The sequence below is a fragment of the Cyprinus carpio genome, chromosome A12 (assembly GCF_018340385.1).
Source record: "Cyprinus carpio isolate SPL01 chromosome A12, ASM1834038v1, whole genome shotgun sequence".
In the NCBI taxonomy this organism is placed as follows: Eukaryota; Metazoa; Chordata; class Actinopteri; order Cypriniformes; family Cyprinidae; genus Cyprinus; species Cyprinus carpio.
In genome coordinates, this window is record NC_056583.1 from 2653994 (window position 1) to 2674057 (window position 20064).

The window sequence follows — 20064 nt, forward strand, 5'->3', positions numbered from 1 at the left end:
ATATATATATATATATATATATATATAATACATATAAAATATATATTATATATATATATATATATATATATATATATATATATATATATATAATACATATAAAATGTATTTTATTCCTGTGATTCAAAGCTGAATTTTCAGCTTCATTACTCCTGTCTTCAGTGTCACATGATCCTTCAGAAATCATTCTAATATGCTCATTTGCTGTTCAGAAAACATTTCTTATTACCAATGTTAAAACAGTTGTGCCGCTTTTTTTTATATTTTTAGGGATGTATTACTTTTTTTTCAGGATTCTTTGAATATTTCCAAAAGAACAGCGTTTATTTGGAATATAAAACTTTTGTATCACTATAAATGTCATTATTGTCACTTCGGATCAGATGAATGCATCTTTGAATGCATGACCCCAAACGATGTTTCATTACATAGAAAATTAAGGCAAGTATTGGTAGAAGCAACAGAAAACATAATAGCCAATATTTTTTTGGAGGAGATGTTACATAAGATAGAACTGTAGATTCATTTGTGGATGAGGAAGGAGTAGGAGGAGTAGGAGGAAGACCAGGACAGCTGTAACTGTAGTCAGGGTCAGCTCCAGCAGAGGTAAACTGCACAAAACCTGGAGGATCACTGCACACGAAGGACCTGATCCATTCCTGATAACGTGATACTCTGACGAACACTCTGGGAGTTTCAGGTTGACCACAGCCAGTCCCAAAGCTAACGATACCGGACTGAACCCATACAGAGCTCTGCCTGCTCACCATTGGACCTCCTGAATCCCCCTAAAAATGCACATCATTAAAATAACCGTAGAATGAAATGTACAATTTAAAGATTTGGTGTCAGCAAGATTTTTATTGTTGTTTTTTTTTTTTTTTTTTCTTTTTTTATAAATGTAGCCATGGTGAGCAAAAACATTAAAATCTTACCAACCCCAAACTTCTGAATGGTATTACATGTTTGCTAAACCATAATTATAATATATACACATTTGCCAGAATGTTACTTGTTATTAAAATCAAGAAGTTTGTTACCAAGTCTCTAAAAGTAACAAACAGTACACATATATTATGTAAACAAAACTTTTATTTTGGATGCGATTAATCACGATTAATCATTTGACAGCACTACTGAATATCTTAAGTTTGGACATGAACCTCACAACTTTTATCAAGCCTATTTATTTATTTATTTATTTATTTATTCTTCATTTGAAGCACTCATTGTTTATCTTGTCAACACAAGTTTGGGCTGAACAGAGGGTTTCTGTACCTGACATGAGTCCTTGCCTCCTTCCAGGAGACCAGCACAGATCATGTTGTCTGTTATATTTCCAACTCCATAGAGACAGTTGCACTGTCTGTTACCAATTACAGGAACCTCCACTTCCTGTAGAACTTTAGGGGATGGGAGAGACACTGTATAAAGACATGAGATGTTATTATCTCTGTATAGTCATTGACTATCCTAAGAAATCATAATCACATTTACATGTTGTCTTAAATGTAACTAAGAGGTGACAGAAATGGATTTTCTCACCCCCTTCACTAATGTTTCCCCATCCAGTGATCCAGCTGTCTGTGCCGCTGTTGAAGACACTGTTATGAGCAGCTAGACACACGGGACTGATGTAGTCAGTGAAGGTGACGGGTGACCTCAATTTGAGAAGTGCGATATCATTGTCATTTGTAAAATTGTATTTGGGATGTTTGATGATTAATCTCACATATCTGAACACTTCATTGGGGTTGAAGCCTTCCTGGGTATCTCGCCCCAAAACTACAGTGAAATCAATGGTGGGATACCTGAGGAAGAAAATAAAAAAGTAAGAATAAAGAAGAGTTTTAACTCTGTAAAACCCGACATATAAAATAATAGTCATTAAGTCATAAATAAATAGATATTTATTGATTTATTAATTATTTAAATTGAGCAATTTATTGAACCTTTAGACAAAATATATTAAAAAGTTTGGAGATGTTTATTTTATGGCTCATATTGTGAGAATATGGAGCTCACATTCAACGTGGAAAAACACCCAATTAGAAACACAAAATGAGTGAAAATATCATTTTTATAGTCAGAATATATTGTGAGAAATTAGGATGAAATGCACATGAAACAGTGAGATATTTAAAACTGTATAATATTAATATAGTTTATTTAAATATTTTATGATTAAATCTTTGTGGTTTCAAAACATAATTGTATGCATTGGTTTTATTGTTGGGGGATGAAATAATGAAATGTGATAAAAAGTTTGTTGAGTCATATTTGATACATTTTAATATGGAATAAATTATGGATGGATAATCAAGTTGTCACATTTCACTCAGGCAGGAAGGGACAAGGAGACGCTGGAGAATACGTCAAAGGAGTTTTATTAAGGAAACAAGGAGACAACGAACACTGGAACATCAGGGATGACATTTAACAGCAGACAAGGGAGAACAGAACGGGCTAGAACTAAATGGGGCAGATAACGAGGGGCAGACAGGTGAGGAGGATAACTGATAAAGAGACACCTGGAACACATCAAACAATCAGGGAGTAGGAACATACACAAAACATGGGAGAGATGCCTTGTCCAAACACTCACACTTGCGGTCTTTGCACTTGATCACTTGACTACTTATATGACGTATTTCCTGTGTTTGGCCCAAGTGTTCAAGTGAGGATGAAGACCACAAGTGTGTGTACAACTTTTCATTACCTGATGGTTCACACTGATTTCTGGTGCTTCTAATTAAGTGATAAATAGCTGTTGCAAATGATGTACAAAATAAAAATAGGCTACTCACCTTTGCGCCAACAAAACATGTAGCACTTTGTTTTACTATCAAATTAAATGTAATATCTAATTATTATTAATATTTAACTTACACTGGAAAGGTTTCCGTGACCTCTCGTGAAGTCTCGCAATTTATTTCCACAACATGATGCATGATGGGATACACTAAGCCTTGAATACCGCTCTAGAGTGGTATTCAAGATGGTGTGGATTTAGTGTGTGTTAAGGGCACTGCACTTTAGTATTTTTAAGATCTGGACAGTCTTGCGCACTTACTTCCTGTCGCGCACGCGCTCTCAAGTGGCCAAGACTGCAAGTGTGTGTATTTGGACAAGGCAAGAGTCTGACACAAATAAACCTAGGTTACTTTAGTGAAGTAAGTGTTCATCTTGAAATACTAATAATATGTAAAAGTTATTATTATTATTTTTTTACATTTACTTTACAAAAATCAGTAAAGATTTCATAACAAAAAAAAAAAAAAAACACAGTGAACCCCAACCTGATAGGGGATTTTTTTTTTTTTTTTTTTGGAATAACTTTTACTTGCTTAAAAAGTCAATCAGGTGACAGAAGGCATATAGTAGATTGTGTGTGTGTGCAACAGGGTTTTCAGGTTTTGATCGTTGATAATTAAGCCATAGAAATAAGCATATCAAATATGTTACTGTAGGCTTCATAGGGTTAAATCAAATCCTCAATTAAAATGTAAGCTACTCAAAGCATCTATGAACGTTGAGGTATTAATTTGCAAGTAGTTAAATTAGATTACCCATGAACACAGTGGGCAGCAGACAGCACCCACTCTTTGTTGATGAGAGAACCTCCACAGATGTGCCTGCTTAACCGAAGAAGACTAGCCTGCCAGGGCCAGCGTCCAGCTGAAGCGTTCTGACCTCCTACTATCCTGCTGCTGGTGGTAACTGGAGTTCTTCCACACATCAGAGCACTAGAAACATCATCTAAGGAAGCTAACACAAAATACAATGATGCAGGCTATTACCAAAGGCTATTATCACATTCACATCTCACTTGCACAAAAACAGATTCAGTATTCCCCAAATGAATAAAAACTGTGAAATGCACACTCAGAATATGATGCATACCTGATAATTAAATATAACAAATATCCTTTATGTATTTATTGATACATATGTTACTTTTGAAAAGATCATCAATTCTGCACAAGACATGTCAACTCAAAAGATTCAAAATAGTGAATCTGCAACCTACAATAATCATAAAAATTATTAAAAGTATTTTTTTTTGCTATATATAAAATTGCATTCAAAATTTAACTGACTCAAAAGCCTGAGTGTACATGAGCCGATTTGAATCTACATGCTGCTACAGACATATTATTTGCATAATTATTTCATTGAAAACAAAGATATCAATTATTTTACTATATTACTATATAAAACTAGAAACCAAATTGTTGATGCCATATTAATGTACCTTGGGGATTAATTTTGCTACAGAATCCTGCAAAACAAAACAGAGGCAAATGTTACATACATATCTACCCTAAATGCTTAGTTACAACTCTGTTGTAATAAACAAAAGCATATGTTTTGAGAGAAAAAAAAATGAAATTAGGATATCACTTTAGATTAGAGAACACTATTCACTATTAAGGTGCTTATTAGCATGCATATTACTAGCATACTGGCTGTTTATTAGTACTTATAAAGCACGTATTAATGCCTTGTTCTGCATGATCATATTCAAGATCCCTGAACCCTACCCCATTCCTCAACATAACTACTACAACTACCTTACTTACTATCAATAAGCAGTAATTATGAGTTTATTGAGGGAAAACTCTTAAGTTAATAGTGAATATGTGTTCCGAAATCTAAAGTGTTACGAAATTGAGATATCTGAAATTGAGGTAAATGACACATTACATGAAAAAACATATATACCATTGTTTTCTGATGAATTGTCAACTCGAAATACCCATCTACCCATGACATTGACATTGCTTGTGTATGACAGAGTTGTGACGTCAGAAACAGGAATTGAAAAGAAATTAGTAGAATTAATCGTGTCAAAGCCAGACTGTTAGAGAAAAAGAAAACACACACACACACACACACACACACACACAAAAATCCCATTAAATCCAAAAACACTGCTAAAGATCATAAACTGGGGTAACACAATATTTTTGACACATTTTTTTTTCACATTGCTTAACCTCAACACTTTGGGTGAAAGTGATATAATCATAATGCATGAGTGCAAATGACATGTTTTTGCCAGACACCAAAACCACTTGGAAGGTTGATTCCTGGAAGAGAGCGGGAATTCTTCATTAATACAAGCATCATTCTGAATATTCCATGAAGTTCAGCTCAATGAAAATACTATGCAACAAAAGTTAACATGCTAACTGAAAGAGAAACTTACTGCCTTACTGTTTCCAAAATATGGTACTTTATCCCATGTAGCAATAAAAACCCAAGAGGCAGAGAAGTTCAAGCTGGGAAAATATTTGTTTATTTCTCTTGAAGCACGATTCAAGAGACGAGCATCTGTTACTTGTCTGTAAGAGATGGTTCCTTTCTCATAATTATAAATGTCTGTCCACAGTGGAGCGATGATGTCTATAGATGAGTATGCAGGAAAATAATAGGGATACCACTGATAAAGTGGCTTATCAAAGGTCAGGTCTCCATTATTATTTACCTGTAAGATCAAATCCAGTTGTCTGTTTTAAGTAACATCAATTATGTGGAATATATATTAATGTCATGAATATCACAATGCTTCTTACAAATATTTTGTCATATTCACGTCCAAAGTACACAAATGGTTGCAGAAGGGGAATCAGTGGAGAACTTCCATCATCCGACTGGGGGCTTATCCCATCCTCTACACCTCCATATGGGTAGAATATCCCTAATATTCCCAATAATATTAGTTTTTAAAGATTTTAAGGAGGACATTTTATAAGCATCCAAATGACTACATTTTTCTTTCATGTAATAGTACAATATTGCTTTGCAGCCTGAAATTAAGATGGACACAGTTATTGTTTTATCCAGCTGTATTTACTCATGCAACTTATAACATCCAAGTGAAAGATATAACACCAACATGTCAGAAAAAATCTAAATCAACAGAATCACTGATTTGTAAATAGGATCACCCCCTTGTGTCATGATTTTGTTGAACCACCTTTTTCTTTAATTACAGACTTTAGTCTCTTGGGATACGTCTCTACTAACTTTGCACATCTGGACTTAGCAATATTTGCCCACTCTTCTTTGCAGAACTGCTCAAATTCAGTTCAGTTTGATGGTGAACGTTTGTGGACTGCAGTCTTCAAGTCATTCCTCAGATTTTCAGTGTGGTTAAAGTCTGGGCTCTGACTAGGTCATGTAAGGGCATTTACCTTTTTCTCTTTCAACCACTGTGTGCTCAGTTTTGGTGTGTGCTTTGGGTCATTGTCATGTTGGAAGGTAAACCTTCATCCCATTAACAACTTTCTGGCAGAGGGCAGCAGATTTTCCTCAAGAATTTGACAGTATTTTGCCCTATCTATTTTCCTTACTATTCTGACAAGCACACCAGTCCCTGCTGCAGAGAAACACCCCCCTTAACAGGATATCACCACCTCCATGCTTTACTGTAGAAATGCTATTATTTGGATAGTGACCTGTATTGGATTTTCCCCAAATTATCGTTTGGTGTTGAGGCCAAGTTATTCAATTTAAGTCTCATCTGACCATAACACCTCTTTCCATGTGGCCTCAGAATTTTCAAGGTGTAATTTGGCAAAGCACAGTCCTGATTGCATGTGGCCTTTCTTGAGGAGTGGCTTATTTCATGCAACCCTCCCATACAAGCCACATTTGTGGAGAATTTGTGATGTTGTCACATGCACACAATGACCAAATTCCTGCAACTGCTTCAGAGTTGAGATTTCTTCCTTCAGATTTCTCCTGGCCCTTTCATCCAGTTTGGAGCGACGACCTGATCCAGGTAGGGTCTGTATTGTACCAAATACCTTTCACTTATTAATAATAGACTTCACTGTGCTTCTAGGCATTTATAAAGCCTTTAAATTGTTTTTTATTATTATTATTATTATTATTATTATTTGTATCCATCTCCTGCCTGTCCACAACTTTATCCCAGAGATTGTGTGCCATTTGTGTGCCATTGAAAAGATGATTAGCTACACCTGACTGAGTTTACAAGTCATTTTTAGGAGGGGGTGATCCTTTATCCAACTTAGTGATTCTGTTTCTTTTTTTCTTTCTTTCTTTCTTTCTTTAATTATTTCTTTACATGGTGTTATATTTTTCACTTGAATTTTATACTTAAGTTGCACCGAGTGAATACAGCTGCATAAAACAAAAACTGTGTCGTCTTAATTTCAGGCTCCAAAGCAACAAAATGTGATTATTTTAAAGAGGGTGTTTATTTTTCTATACCCTCTGTATTTATCAAATAATGTGATGTTGTCTATATTAAACAGTGACGTTACCCTCCTCAGGTCCACCATCAACACGAAATACCCAGCGTCCCGGCACATTGACATTACTGGAGTTAAATAGCTTATTTTCATCAGTCACAGGGATTGAAAAATATCTTGTTGAGTTTATTGTGTCATAACCAGCCTGCAGGTAAATTAAAACATTTTTTTTTTTTTTTTTTTTTTTTTTACTAATTCAACTAAACACAATAATGTTTTTATTAATTGATTTGAATCTCAAAATTTTGTAGCAAGATTCTTATTCTGTCCAACCTGAAAACTTTGATCAGTTGAGGAGATATTTCCGTAGTTCATTATGACAAAGGAAAGAGTTCTGAAGATAACTAGAACAACTTGGAAGGAGGATTCCTAGGAAAAGTCCAGTAAAACATTAAGTTTCAATAGAAAAAAAAAGATATAAATGGTCTATAAACAAAACTCATTCAGGCTAAATGTATGCAATCCTTTTAGTAAGTTGATTATAAGTGATATTATCAAGCATGTAAAACTCATTTTCAATCTCTGCCCAGCTTTATATTAAACTTAGGTTGAAAAAGATTATGTCACCTTTCAATCTACATACCGTCGTGGGGCTGTTCAAGTACGGCACTCTATTCCAAGTAGCAATGAAGACTGTGTGTACTGAGAACCCAAACTGAGGGAAATACTTTTTGATATCATTTCTTGCCCGGTCCAGAATAAGTACGTCGTGTTGTTATGGTGGTGGTGGTGTTGTTTTGACTGTAGATTCAGTCTTTCTTTAGAGTGGGTGGATAATGTCTCTATTAGAGTTGGCAGGAAAAGCCTTGGGGAGTCTTTCATAAAATGGTTCAAACGTCAAAAGTCCATTATTATCAACCTATAATGAAGATTTGAACGTTTAACTGAAGCAACATGAAATGTAAAACTGAATATCAGTGTATTTCAAATGTACCATGTTTAGCATAACATCTCACATATATCTTGTGGTATTTGCGTCCAAAGTACAAGAAAGGATACTGCAAGTGCCAAGCTGGTGAGCTTGCATTACTTTGACAGGGATTCTGAGTGTTTTGATTACCAGCTGGATAAAACAGAACTGGAAAAAAAACAGGTTGTTGTAAAAAAAAAGTTAATTAAAGTGAGATGAAGAAAGAAAAGAATATGTAAAAAAAAAAAAAAGTATATATGTATGTATATATTTATATATATATATATATATATATATATATATATATATATATATATATATATATATATATATATATATATACATGTGTGTTACCATGTTCTTTTGGCAAAGTGTTGACACGAAAAGCCCAACGGCCCTTAACATTGACATTTGTGGAGTGGGTCAGGTTAGTGACGTTAGACCCCGGAACTGTATAATAACTGGTTGAATCATCAGTGTCATATCCAGCCTAAATAATGATTACAAACATTTTGGTTACAGACCTGTGGAAAAGAGGAGCTAAAGCTATTTTGAATATTTAAAATAAATGTAAAATATTTGAAACCATTTCTCACCAGTGCAATATGTTTAGTTTGGGGAATACTGCCATAATTAAATACAATAAATGACAATCCAGAACCAGAGATCAACAGTACTTGGAAAGAGGAATTCTGCAGAAGAAAAACAACACAAACATCAAATTATCTGTCAAAAGAAAACTGAAAACAAAGAACGTAATTAATCTTACCTGAGCGGAAGTGTTGAAATATTTCACATTACCCCAAGTACAAATAAAAACTGAGTTTGCAGTAAAATTTGTATTAGGAAAATATTGACGCATATCATTTGTAACTCGCTGTAGTACTCGGACACCCTTGAATTCTTGAAAGTAAACGTCACTGTTATCAATATCTGTCCAAAGTGGTGCAACAATGTCTATATTTGCTGGAAGAGTAGGGGGACTTGAAGGAAACAGCGGCCAGTTGAAAGTAAGAAATCCATTTTTGTAAACCTTAAAGGGGTTTGAAGTAACATATATTACATGTTGACCAATATTTTAATGGCTAATATAAGTAATAAATTGATTTTAAAAAATGCAGTTGCATTAATGAGTGAGTGTCCTCACATAAACAGTTCTGTATGTGAGCCCGAAGTAAGAAAATGGTGTCTGCAAATAGAGCTCTGAAAACCCATATTGTTGAAGGTTTAGTTTGCGCCCATTCCTAAATGGATAGAACAGTCCTGCAAGTATACAAGTTTATTTTTCAGCACATTTATGATTTTAATTCATTTGTAATTCTCAACATTTCTAATTAATTGTTCTACATGTTTCAAATGATAAACAACTATTATTAAGATATGCAAAAAATGCCATGTATGTTTAATTATTGAATTACTGTACCATTGTTGTCTGATGCATAGTCAACTCGAAATACCCATCGCCCCGTGATGTTGACATTGCTTGTGTATGAAAGGTATGTAACGTCAGAGACAGGAATGGAAAAGAAATCAGTTGAATCACTTGTGTCATAGCCGTACTGTCAATCAAAATACAAGACGACAAAAAGTTTAGTTACAATCAAACACTTATCATATAGTGATTAAAATTTTTTTGATTTCAGTGTATTTTTTTTTTCAAATTACTTACATTAACATAATATGTTGGGCCGATATTACCATAATGCATAAGTGTAAATGACATGTTTTTGCCAGACACCAAAACCACTTGGAAGGTTGACTTCAGGAAGATAAAGAGTATAACTACATAAATACAGAGAACATGGGATATTGTTTCTTAATCAAATTTCTATGCGAGAAGAAGACTTACTGTCCGTCTGTTTATAAAGTAAGGTACTTTATCCCACGTAGCAATGAAAACCCATGAAGCAGAGAAGTTCAAGTTGGGATAATATTGGTTTATATCTTTTGATGCCCGATTCAAGAGATGAGAATCTGTTACTTGTCGGTAAGAGATGGTTCCTTTATTTGTAATGTCAATATTTGTCCATAGTGGAGCGATGATGTCTCTAGTCGAGTATGCAGGAAAAGAATTGGGATACGACTGGGAAAACGGCTCATTAAAAGTCAAATACCCCTTGTTATTCACCTGTTATGACAACAAAACAGTGAAAGCTCAGTCATCTGGACTTACAAGTAACATTCTTAATGTGGAATATAAAGCTACTCATGTTGTTTCAATAAAACTTAGTGTACAGTGTCATAAATGTGACAATGCTGCTTACGTGTAGTTGATTATAAATAAGCCCAAAGTAGACAAACGGCTGTGCCAGAGGGATCAGAGGTGAACTTCCAAAATATTTTGCAGGGTTTTTTGTATCCTCATTTCCATATGGGTAGAAAATTCCTATAATTGTAAAGAACATTATAAATAACCTGCAATATTAAATGTTCAGTAAGTGATCAATGAGAAACACTGATATTTGATGTTTGAATTCGACACCCAAACAAAGACAGCCCTTTCCAAAAGAAGCACACCTCTTCTTTTATTGCTCCTCCACCGAATTCACAAAAATACAACACAGGCAACAACTTACAACTTACAGTACTCAAAATTATCCTTTTACTATATCTAACATTACAACAACAGCATATCCTGGTTCTGTGAAACATAGCAAAACCAATGTTACTCACATGACGAGCAAAAACAAAGTTTCCCACTCCCCAAGGTCTTTCCAGTGCTGGAAAGCTTTTCAACTATTAACACAGGTTGTAGATCGTAACCCTTCTTTTTCTCAGTAATTTTCCTCTGACATTTTTCTCTTTGGTAATGTCTCAGCCATCTCTCTTTCTCTTTCTACAAATCTCCCACTTGCTGATTGACTGGTGTTGTGGTACCCAGTCTGGGTTGTGATTCCCATAAAATAACTGGAGACATTTGGTCAAGAGGTAGCAAAACCTTACCAACAGCGTAAAACATTTCCTCTCATAAATTCACATGAGAAATTCACACAAGTGATTACAAGATTTTTCCACTTATATCATCTTCACTGTAATTGGCTGGATTAGTTCCATCTTGTCATTGCATTGCACACACATTAAAAAAAATGTGGCGATATCTGAAAATATAGCAGGGTCTGTGACTGCTCAATACAGACTAAGATCGCATCGATTACCAGCTCATACTTAAAGAGGATTGGCGACCACAACGCTATCCGTAGGTTTTGTTGCAGACCTTGGAAATCTGTCCGTGACAGCAAAATCCAGCCAAAAGTAGTGTTTCCTGAACATGGTTGCATCTCTGTCACCTCTGTCATTTGAACCACGCTAGTTTAACAATATAGGGCTGCCGTTAAAGCAACACTCCACTTTTTCCAACTCCCCTAGAGTTAAAAAGTTGAGTTTTACCGTTTTTGAATCCATTCAGCCGATCTCTGGGTCTGGCGGTACCAGTTTTAGATGCAGCTTAGCATAGATCACTGAATCTGATTAGACCGTTAGCATCTCGCTCAAAAATGACCAAAGAGTTTCGATATTTTTTTCTTATTTAAAACTTGACTCTTCTGTTGTTACATCATGTACTAAGATCGATGGAAAATTAAAAGTTGGAATTTTCTAGGCCGATATGGCTAGGAACTGTACTCTCATTCCGGCGTAATAATCAAGGAACTTTGCCATGGGTGCAGCAGGCGCAATGATATTACGCAGTGCCTGGAAATAGTCCCAGCTAGGTAACTTCCAATAAGCCTATTTTCATTTTCAAAAACTTTTCATTTTTCGTCGATGTAGTTACATGATGTAACTACAGAAGAGTCAAGTTTTAAATAGGAAAAATATCAAAACTCTTTGGTCATTTTTGAGAGAGATGCTAACGGTCTAATCAGATTAAACGATCTATGCTAAACTCCAGCTAAAAGTGGTACCGCCAGACCAGGAGATCGACTGAATGGATTCGAAAATGGTAAAACTCAACTCTTCAACTCTAGGAGAGTTGGAAAATGAGCCTATTTTCAAAAAAGTGGAGTGTTCCTTTAATGACGTCACATGCATGTTGTAATCAGTTATGCTAATTAACTGATTTGAGATCTCTGAGATGTTGCTTTTAATAAACATGGCACCGGATTACTACTTCACTGTTTTTTTGTTTGCTGTTATTTTGCCTTATCTGATGTAGTTCCAGGCAGCTCACTTGACCACATTACAGTTCCACATCACTTCGCATAGTTAACTGTAATAACGGACATTAGCATACAGTACCTATACAGCACACAGGACTAACAAAAACAACAAAATGACAGACGATTTTCCCGAAAGTAAATACACATGACATTTCTCACTAGCGAGGTAATAACAGCACTGTTTAAAGATGCTGCTGCAGAACACTGTTGAGGGATGTACAGAGGTACCCTAATTCACACAAGCTCTCTCTCTCTCTCTCTCTCTCTCTCTCTCTCTCTCTCTTTATCTGTGTGTTTCTGTCCCTCTCGCTCTCTTTCTAATAACTTCATTAATAACTGCATTAGAATGCTATTAACTGCTCAAGCCTCCATTACCAGCTTTAAAATTACATTTTGGAACCAGCAAAAGAGGCGTTAGATGAGATGTGGAAGAAATAATCCTACTCACAATAGCAATTTAAGTACAAAAACCAGGGGAATCCCTTTAAATATATCATCTGATCGATGTCTTGTGGTGTGGTAACCGTAGTATAAGTATACTATATAGTATAGTATATTTTCTAATAATTCAACGGCCCGTTGTCAATTATTCCTTACATATTTAACTGAAATTAAAGATACAGATTGTACTGCACACTGTAAAAAATGATTGTGATTTTAAAAGTAAAAGACTGTAAAAATGCTACAGTAAAAACCTGTTAATTGGTTATCAGTAAGTTTCCATACTATATACGGTGAATAACTGTAATTACATTTAATGTAATTTTACAGTAAAATGCTGTTAAAATTAAGTTTTTTGAAAGTGAAAAAGAAAAAGTCATTGTACAATTTACAGTGAAAAACTTCCCTGCATGACACTTCATTTTTTTTTTTTTTTTTTTTTTTCGTTGAAATGACTGTTTCTTCTTAGTTTTTTTCTTATAAGTAGTGTACACTGGGGTTTTATCTTACATCTAATGTTGTTAAATTAATGTTTATTGCATTATTTCAGTATCATGTGTGTTACCATGATGGTGTTTAGTGTTTGTGTGAAAGACACTGTGTGCCTTCTATATATTCTATATATTCTATATTTCTATATATATGTATATCCCTTCTCAGCTTGTGGAAGAGCAGTTTGTGATGAGCTTTGATTCATCATGTGACTTTCTCATCATCACCTGCTTTTGGTGGTTATCAGTATTACAATGGTTCAAAACAGATATTAGTTCTTCAGTATGCTGGTTTATTAACATTACATCAGTTAATGAAATATGTTTTTTTTATTGTGAATTTAAGTTAAGTCTGTAAAGCCTAAAATGTTGCTACCATATTTTCAATGGTGAAATTCTGGCAACCACAGCTGCCGGTATTTTACTGTAAATGTCACAGAAATTTTGTTTTATTATTATTTTTTTTATTTTATTTTTTTACAGTGCATGCTAGTTTACTAATTTTGCAAGAGCATGATCTTATACTAACTAACAAGAAACTATATGCTTCTGTTGAGAGCTGTAATTTCAGTCATGTAAGTTTGTGATGCTGGGGTGTGTTTCCTGCACAAAAAAATAAAATAGATAAAAATAAAAAATTGCTGCTTAACCACCATAGTACAATGCTTCACTGTAGAAACAAGCTGTTTTGTACAGCTAAGAATAGCTGGAAGCAGATGAGACTGAAAGCCAGACCCATAAAATTTACAAATGGCTGGGTTTCCTCTGACATCATATGCATTTATGCACATGCGCACTTTTGAAAAATGGTGCTTACTGAAGACACACTAAAATATATAGATTGGGGGTTTGGCTGGACATGCCAAGTAGTTAACGCCATGACTAGTACTTTGTTTTTAACATAAAACTTTGTAAACTAATTTGGTAAATGCTCCAGTGCTTATTTGTGTTTGTACTTTGGAGAGCATCAAAATGTTCTATTTTTGTAGCTTTGTGCAATGTAGCCAATCACAGACATATCTGTTGATTTCTTGAACACCAGTGGTAATGGGAGATGTAAATGCATTTTGTGAAAAAAATTCCTCCAAGCACATCAAAAAAGTCATGTGACTTTGTGCTATGGGACGGACTGATCTCATTCCACAGCATCTAAAATGTTGTTATGTTCATTCTGAAATGCTCAAGCAAAGTCTGTCATCAAAGTATTTCTGTATAATTGCCTCCCAGAACTGTTAAACGACTGCATTCCCAAACAGCAGCATCTACCTCCGAAAGCAATAACCGCATTCGTTGTGTTTCTTCTACTCATTCTGAGGTGCAAGTAATTTATTATGTATGAAAATTATTATATTCAGTAGCTTCATCTACTTTTCTTAGTGATGTATAGTGCCAGTTTATCAGGAAGTGACAATTTTGTCCTCTTTGACTCGTTGGATGGAAATGATGCTTGTTCGCAAATGTTTAGTGTGATATTCCAATTTTGTGCATAAGTTAAATTTGCAACTTTGGATGGAAACCTGGCTACCGTACTGTGTGAGTCAACTGCGAGAGTTGGCAGCCCTGTCAGATTTGATCTGGGGGTATTCTAGAAAGTATTCTAAAAATACCCGAGTATGTTTAAGGGTAAGTAATATTAATTATAAAGCACTATTATAACAAGGTTTGTTTTATTCTAATATGTCTATTATATTTTAATATTTTAATAATTATATTGTATTATTTAATTGTCATCTCACACATGGATCTTTTTTTGGAACAGGATGTTTTCTATAATGCATTTCTATAAAAAAAATACATTATGATATGTCTTATTATAAAATCAGTGCCAAGGTTTTGTTGTGTTCATGTCATCTGTGACGCCTCATGTGTCTTGATTTGATTTGTTTCAGTTTGTACTAGCATGTTTGTGTACATTTTGCCCTGTTATTTGGATAAATAAAAGAAAAAACTCTTTTTCATCATCTTGTGTGTCAACCTTGAACATACACTGAGTTGACTGAGCTTACAACCCAGAAGTGTTTTAGGAACCAGCATACCTCAAGTAAGCAAGGCTTGGGTTAAATCAACCGAGAGATCAGGGTATATGACGATAAGTTAACCTTGGAATACACCTCGGATGTGGTTCTTGTTTTGAAAAGTCACTGTATGCTATCAAACAGAGTCAAAGGATTACCTTCCTCAGGTCCACCATCAACACGAAATGCCCAGCGTCCTGACACATTGACATTGCTGGAGTTGAAGAGTTTATTTTCATCAGGCACAGGGATGGAAAAGTAATTTTTTGAGTTTAATGTGCCATAGCCAGCCTAAGAAAACATAAATCAATAATAAAGGCTTTGCAGCACATTATATTTACAAGTTTTCTAATAGTTGCAGAGTTCAGAAATATGATTCACATTCTGTCTGACCTGAAACCGGTGATCCGTAGAGGAGATATTTCCATAGTTCATCAAGACAAAAGACAGAGAGCCACCAGAGACCAAAACAAGTTGATAAGAGGAACTCTGTTACAGAAACAAAAACAAAACAAACAAAAAAAGATCTTTAACTGACAGAGTAATTCCGCATTTATTATTCTGCAATGCTATAATAAAAAGCAGTTCATCCTCATACTTAATGTGCTTTAATAATCATAAACAGCTTTCCTCTTTCTTTTACCAAAATTACAAAAAATTGCAGTCACATTAGTGAAATTTCTGCACAATTTTGCTGGAAAAAAGTTCCACTGTCTATTGTCAAAAGGCACTATCTGCTCAGTGCTCGCCCCAAGTATATACAGTATTTATACAAACCCGATTCCCAAAAAGTTGGGACACTGTACAAATTGTGAATAAAAACAGAATGCAATGATGTGGAAGTTTCAAATTTCAATATTTTATTCAAAATACAACATAGATGACATATCAATGTTTAAACTGAGAAAATGTATCATTTTAAGGGAAAAATAAGTTGATTTTATATTTCATGGCATCAACACAAAAAGTTGGGACAAGGCCATGTTTACCACTGTGTGGCATCCCCTCTTCTTTTTATAACAGTCTGCAAACGTCTGGGGACTGAGGAGACAAGTTGCTCAAGTTTAGGAATAGGAATGTTGTCCCATTCTTGTCTAATACAGACTTCTAGTTGCTGTCTCAGGTCTTCTTTGTTGCATCTTCCTCTTTATGATGCGCCAAATGTTTTCTATGGGTGAAAGATCTGGACTGCAGGCTGGCCATTTCAGTACTCGGATCCTTCTTCTATGCAGCCACGATGTTCTAATTGATGCAGTATGTGATCTGGCATTGTCATGTTGGAAAATGCAAGGTCTTCCCTGAAAGGGACGATGTCTTGATGGGAGCATATGTTGTTCTAGAACTTGGATATACCTTTCAGCATTGATGTTCCTTTCCAGATGTGTAAGCTGCCCATGCCACACGCACTGATGCAACCCCATACCATCAGAGATGCAGGCTTCTGAACTGAGCGCTGATAACAACTTGGGTTGTCCTTGTCCTCTTTAGTCCGGATGACATGGCGTCCCAGTTTTCCAAAAAGAACTTCAAATTTTGATTCGTCTGACCACAGAACAGTTTTCCACTTTGCTGCAGTCCATTTTAAATGAGCCTTGGCCCAGAGAAAACGCCTGCGCTTCTGGATCATATTTAGAAATGGCTTCTTTTTTGACCTAAAGAGTTTTAGCCGGCAACGGCGAATGGCACGGTGGATTGTGTTCACCGACAATGTTTTTTGGAAGTATTCCTGAACCCATGTTGTGATTTCCATTACAGTAGCATTCCTGTATGTGATGCAGTGCCATCTAAGGGCCTGAAGATCAGGGGCATCCAGTATGGTTTTCCGGTCGCACAGAGATTGTTCCAGATTCTCTGAATCTTTGGATGATATTATGCACTGTAGATGATGATAACTTCAAACTCTTTGCATTTTTTCTCTGATAAACTCCTTTCTGATATTGCTCCACTATTTTTCGCCTCAGCATTGGGGGAATTGGTGATCCTCTGCCCATCTTGACTTCTGAGAGACACTGCCACTCTGAGAGGCTCTTTTTATACCCAATCATGGTGCCAATTGACCTAATAAGTTGCAAATTGGTCCTCCAGCTGTTCCTTATATGTACATTTAACTTTCCGGCCTCTTATTGCTACCTGTCCCAAATTTTTTGGAATGTGTAGCTCTCATGAAATCCAAAATGAGCCAATATTTGGCATGACATTTCAAAATGTCTCACTTTCAACATGTGATATGTTATCTATATTCTATTGTGAATAAAATATAAGTTTATGAGATTTGTAAATTATTCCATTCCTTTTTTACTCACAATTTGTACAGTGTCCCAACTTTTTTGGAATCGGGTTTGTGTGTGTGTATATATGTATATATATTATATATATATATATATATATATATATATATATAGATATGTAATATATAGATATATATGTATATATATATATATGTATATATATATATATATATATATGTATATATATATATATATATATATATATACAGAGTTGGTAGTAACGGATTACATGTAATCTGGATTACGTAATCAGATTCCAAAACTCAAGTATTTGTAATTAGAGTAAACTACTTTTTAAAATACTCGTAATCAGACTACAGTTAACTTTTTTTATGGATTACATGATTACATATTATTTACACAATGGTGGTAAGTTGTTTACAAATCATTGATTCTCCTAAATTTCCTTATTTTTAAAGTTTATATTTTTTCATAATAAACCTGCCGCTTAAATACGTTCGTGATTCTTCGAGTTTTTCCGGCGGAGAGGGGAGGGGTGTCAGAATTGCACTCAGAAGAAATCATGTGATGAGTTGGGTGTTGGGTGAGTTGGTGGTTGGGTGCTTTGTTGTGGGTTACGTGTTAGGAGTCAAACTCTCTAACCACTAGGCCACGACTTCCACGATTTAGCAATGTTATTGTTGTGAGTTTCATGTTCTTTAATATTTATTTTTGTAATGTTGTTATTGTTTGTCTTTTCCTCATTGTTACTATGCACTTAAAATATTTTGAGATAGATAGAAATGTCATTGCTGTGTGAATTTAGTCTTTTTCAAAATTAATGTTTGCAATGTAGCTATTGTTTGATGTTTTTCATTGATACAGTCATATACACTTCTAGAGTTTTTTTAGATTAAATATTTGACCTAGCAATTATATTGCTGTGACTTTCATGTTTTTCAATATTGGTTTTTGTAATGTAGCTGTTTTTCTAAGTTACTTAATTATAAGTAAATATGCTTTAAAATCATAAGATGTGATTTTGTTTTATTCAGTGTTACTAGCAAACACTAACAGCAAGGTACATTAGTGTTTGTATTTTGTAAGTATTAACTGTCCATACATTGCACTTGAAAAATTAGCTACTGTATTGTGGCTCTTGTTGGTGAATTAAATATATTTTTGGAATATATATTTTTCTTTGTATCTGTCAAAATAGTACAAGATTAGGCTAATTCAATATATGTGATATCAAATAAGGGTTAGCACAAATGTAATCTCAATGCATTCCAAAAGTAATCAGATTACGTTACCTAAAATGTGTAATCTAAGAGATTATATTACTGACTACTAGTGGTGGGTCATTATTGGCGTTAACGTGCTGCGTTAACGTGAGACTCTTATCGGGCGGTAAAAAAAATATCGCTGGTAATCTATTCTCAAAGTTGGATTGGGAGCTGGGTCTATACTACGCAAGCTATGATGACTTTAATTTTGATAGTTTAGCGCGGATGTATACCTAGATGAATTGCACTGTAGCAGGCGAGAACGAGTCTTCGAACCTGTGTGTATGTCTACTGTGAAATTACCAAGCTTCCCAAAAAAAAAAAAACCTCGACAAGACTCACGCCTGTTTCACACATACTCCGTCTGCAGTGTGTATGCACTCCGTGTGCGTTACGTATGTGGTGCAGAAGCAGCACGGACTCATTGTGTTTTCACACAGGACGCGTTTGCAGTCTGCTACTGATCCGCGGCTGTTTAGTCCACAAACACAACATTTGTCCATTATTCTATATTTCAAACCATGTAAAAAAAAAAAAAAAAAAATTGTGACTCTTATCACAGAACAGTAACAATCTTTCATAATCATAGACATAAGTTTAAACTTAATAAATATAAACAACATATTATTCATGCATTTGACTTCTAGGTTTGTATAATAAGCTGCTCAAGCAAGCGGCAAAACATTTAAACACAACAAATAGCCTACTTTTCTTGTTGGGATATCGCAAATGTTTAAATTTAAGCACCACTGACAGAAACAGTCGACTCTCATGCCTTTTGCATTTAAATCTTTATTACAAGCAATCGCATGGTTCTAAATGAACTTTGTTTTTCTGCTTCCATAAAAGTGCATAGGCCTATATCATGTTGCCTCGCTTATCTAAAGGTGCTCTTTTTCTTGTTTTAAACCTAACCAAAAACCCATGTGTTGCGTGTGAAACACAGTAGGCTTTAATTAGTATACATTTATTGTGAAATTATTGCATTTCCTTGTCAATCCATGTTAATTTTTACCGCGAACAATGCGCTGTCATTTTAATTCATCTAGATTAATCTAGATTAATTCCAAGATTACAGTGAGATTAATCTAGATTAAAAAAATTAATCTATGCCCACCACTACTGACTACACATTTTGTCATGTAATCTGTAATCAGTAACTGATTGCAATTCATAAGTAATCTACCCAGCTCTGTATATATATATATATATATATATATATATATATATATATATATATACTTCCAGTC

General features: G+C 34.7%; 3 protein-coding genes and 1 long non-coding RNA gene across 4 annotated transcripts in view; all 4 read right to left on the reverse strand.

The window, feature by feature from the left end:
* Positions 1 to 279: 279 nt before the first annotated feature.
* LOC109099390 (tryptase-like) lies at positions 280 to 4854 on the reverse strand. The gene is made up of 6 exons (XM_042767139.1): positions 4726 to 4854; positions 4256 to 4282; positions 3570 to 3768; positions 1546 to 1811; positions 1279 to 1424; positions 280 to 788 (listed from the first exon to the last, which is right to left on the reverse strand). Exons 1-6 carry the CDS (start codon positions 4769 to 4771, stop codon positions 324 to 326), a joined length of 1149 nt encoding a protein of 382 aa, XP_042623073.1. The 5' UTR covers positions 4772 to 4854; the 3' UTR covers positions 280 to 323.
* On the reverse strand, positions 4814 to 7720 carry LOC122146947 (sushi, nidogen and EGF-like domain-containing protein 1). The gene is made up of 5 exons (XM_042767142.1): positions 7560 to 7720; positions 7299 to 7431; positions 5580 to 5704; positions 5213 to 5491; positions 4814 to 5093 (listed from the first exon to the last, which is right to left on the reverse strand). The coding sequence occupies exons 1-5, from the start codon at positions 7599 to 7601 to the stop codon at positions 4938 to 4940; spliced, it is 735 nt and encodes a 244-aa protein (XP_042623076.1). The 5' UTR covers positions 7602 to 7720; the 3' UTR covers positions 4814 to 4937.
* Positions 7721 to 8059: 339 nt separating this feature from the next.
* LOC122146948 lies at positions 8060 to 8941 on the reverse strand. The gene is made up of 3 exons (XR_006161290.1): positions 8551 to 8941; positions 8243 to 8364; positions 8060 to 8145 (listed from the first exon to the last, which is right to left on the reverse strand). It is a non-coding gene; the product is annotated as an uncharacterized LOC122146948 (long non-coding RNA).
* Positions 8942 to 8961: 20 nt separating this feature from the next.
* Positions 8962 to 20064, reverse strand: part of LOC109065522 — a 30515-nt gene continuing 19412 nt past the window's right edge. Inside the window, exons 8-16 of the mRNA XM_042768259.1 lie at positions 15694 to 15789; positions 15459 to 15591; positions 10461 to 10582; positions 10046 to 10324; positions 9866 to 9955; positions 9620 to 9755; positions 9344 to 9459; positions 9057 to 9229; positions 8962 to 8965 (exon numbers count right to left, since the gene is read on the reverse strand). Coding sequence (XP_042624193.1) covers positions 8962 to 8965; positions 9057 to 9229; positions 9344 to 9459; positions 9620 to 9755; positions 9866 to 9955; positions 10046 to 10324; positions 10461 to 10582; positions 15459 to 15591; positions 15694 to 15789 — 1149 coding nt within the window. The remainder of the gene's footprint in view (positions 8966 to 9056; positions 9230 to 9343; positions 9460 to 9619; positions 9756 to 9865; positions 9956 to 10045; positions 10325 to 10460; positions 10583 to 15458; positions 15592 to 15693; positions 15790 to 20064) is intronic.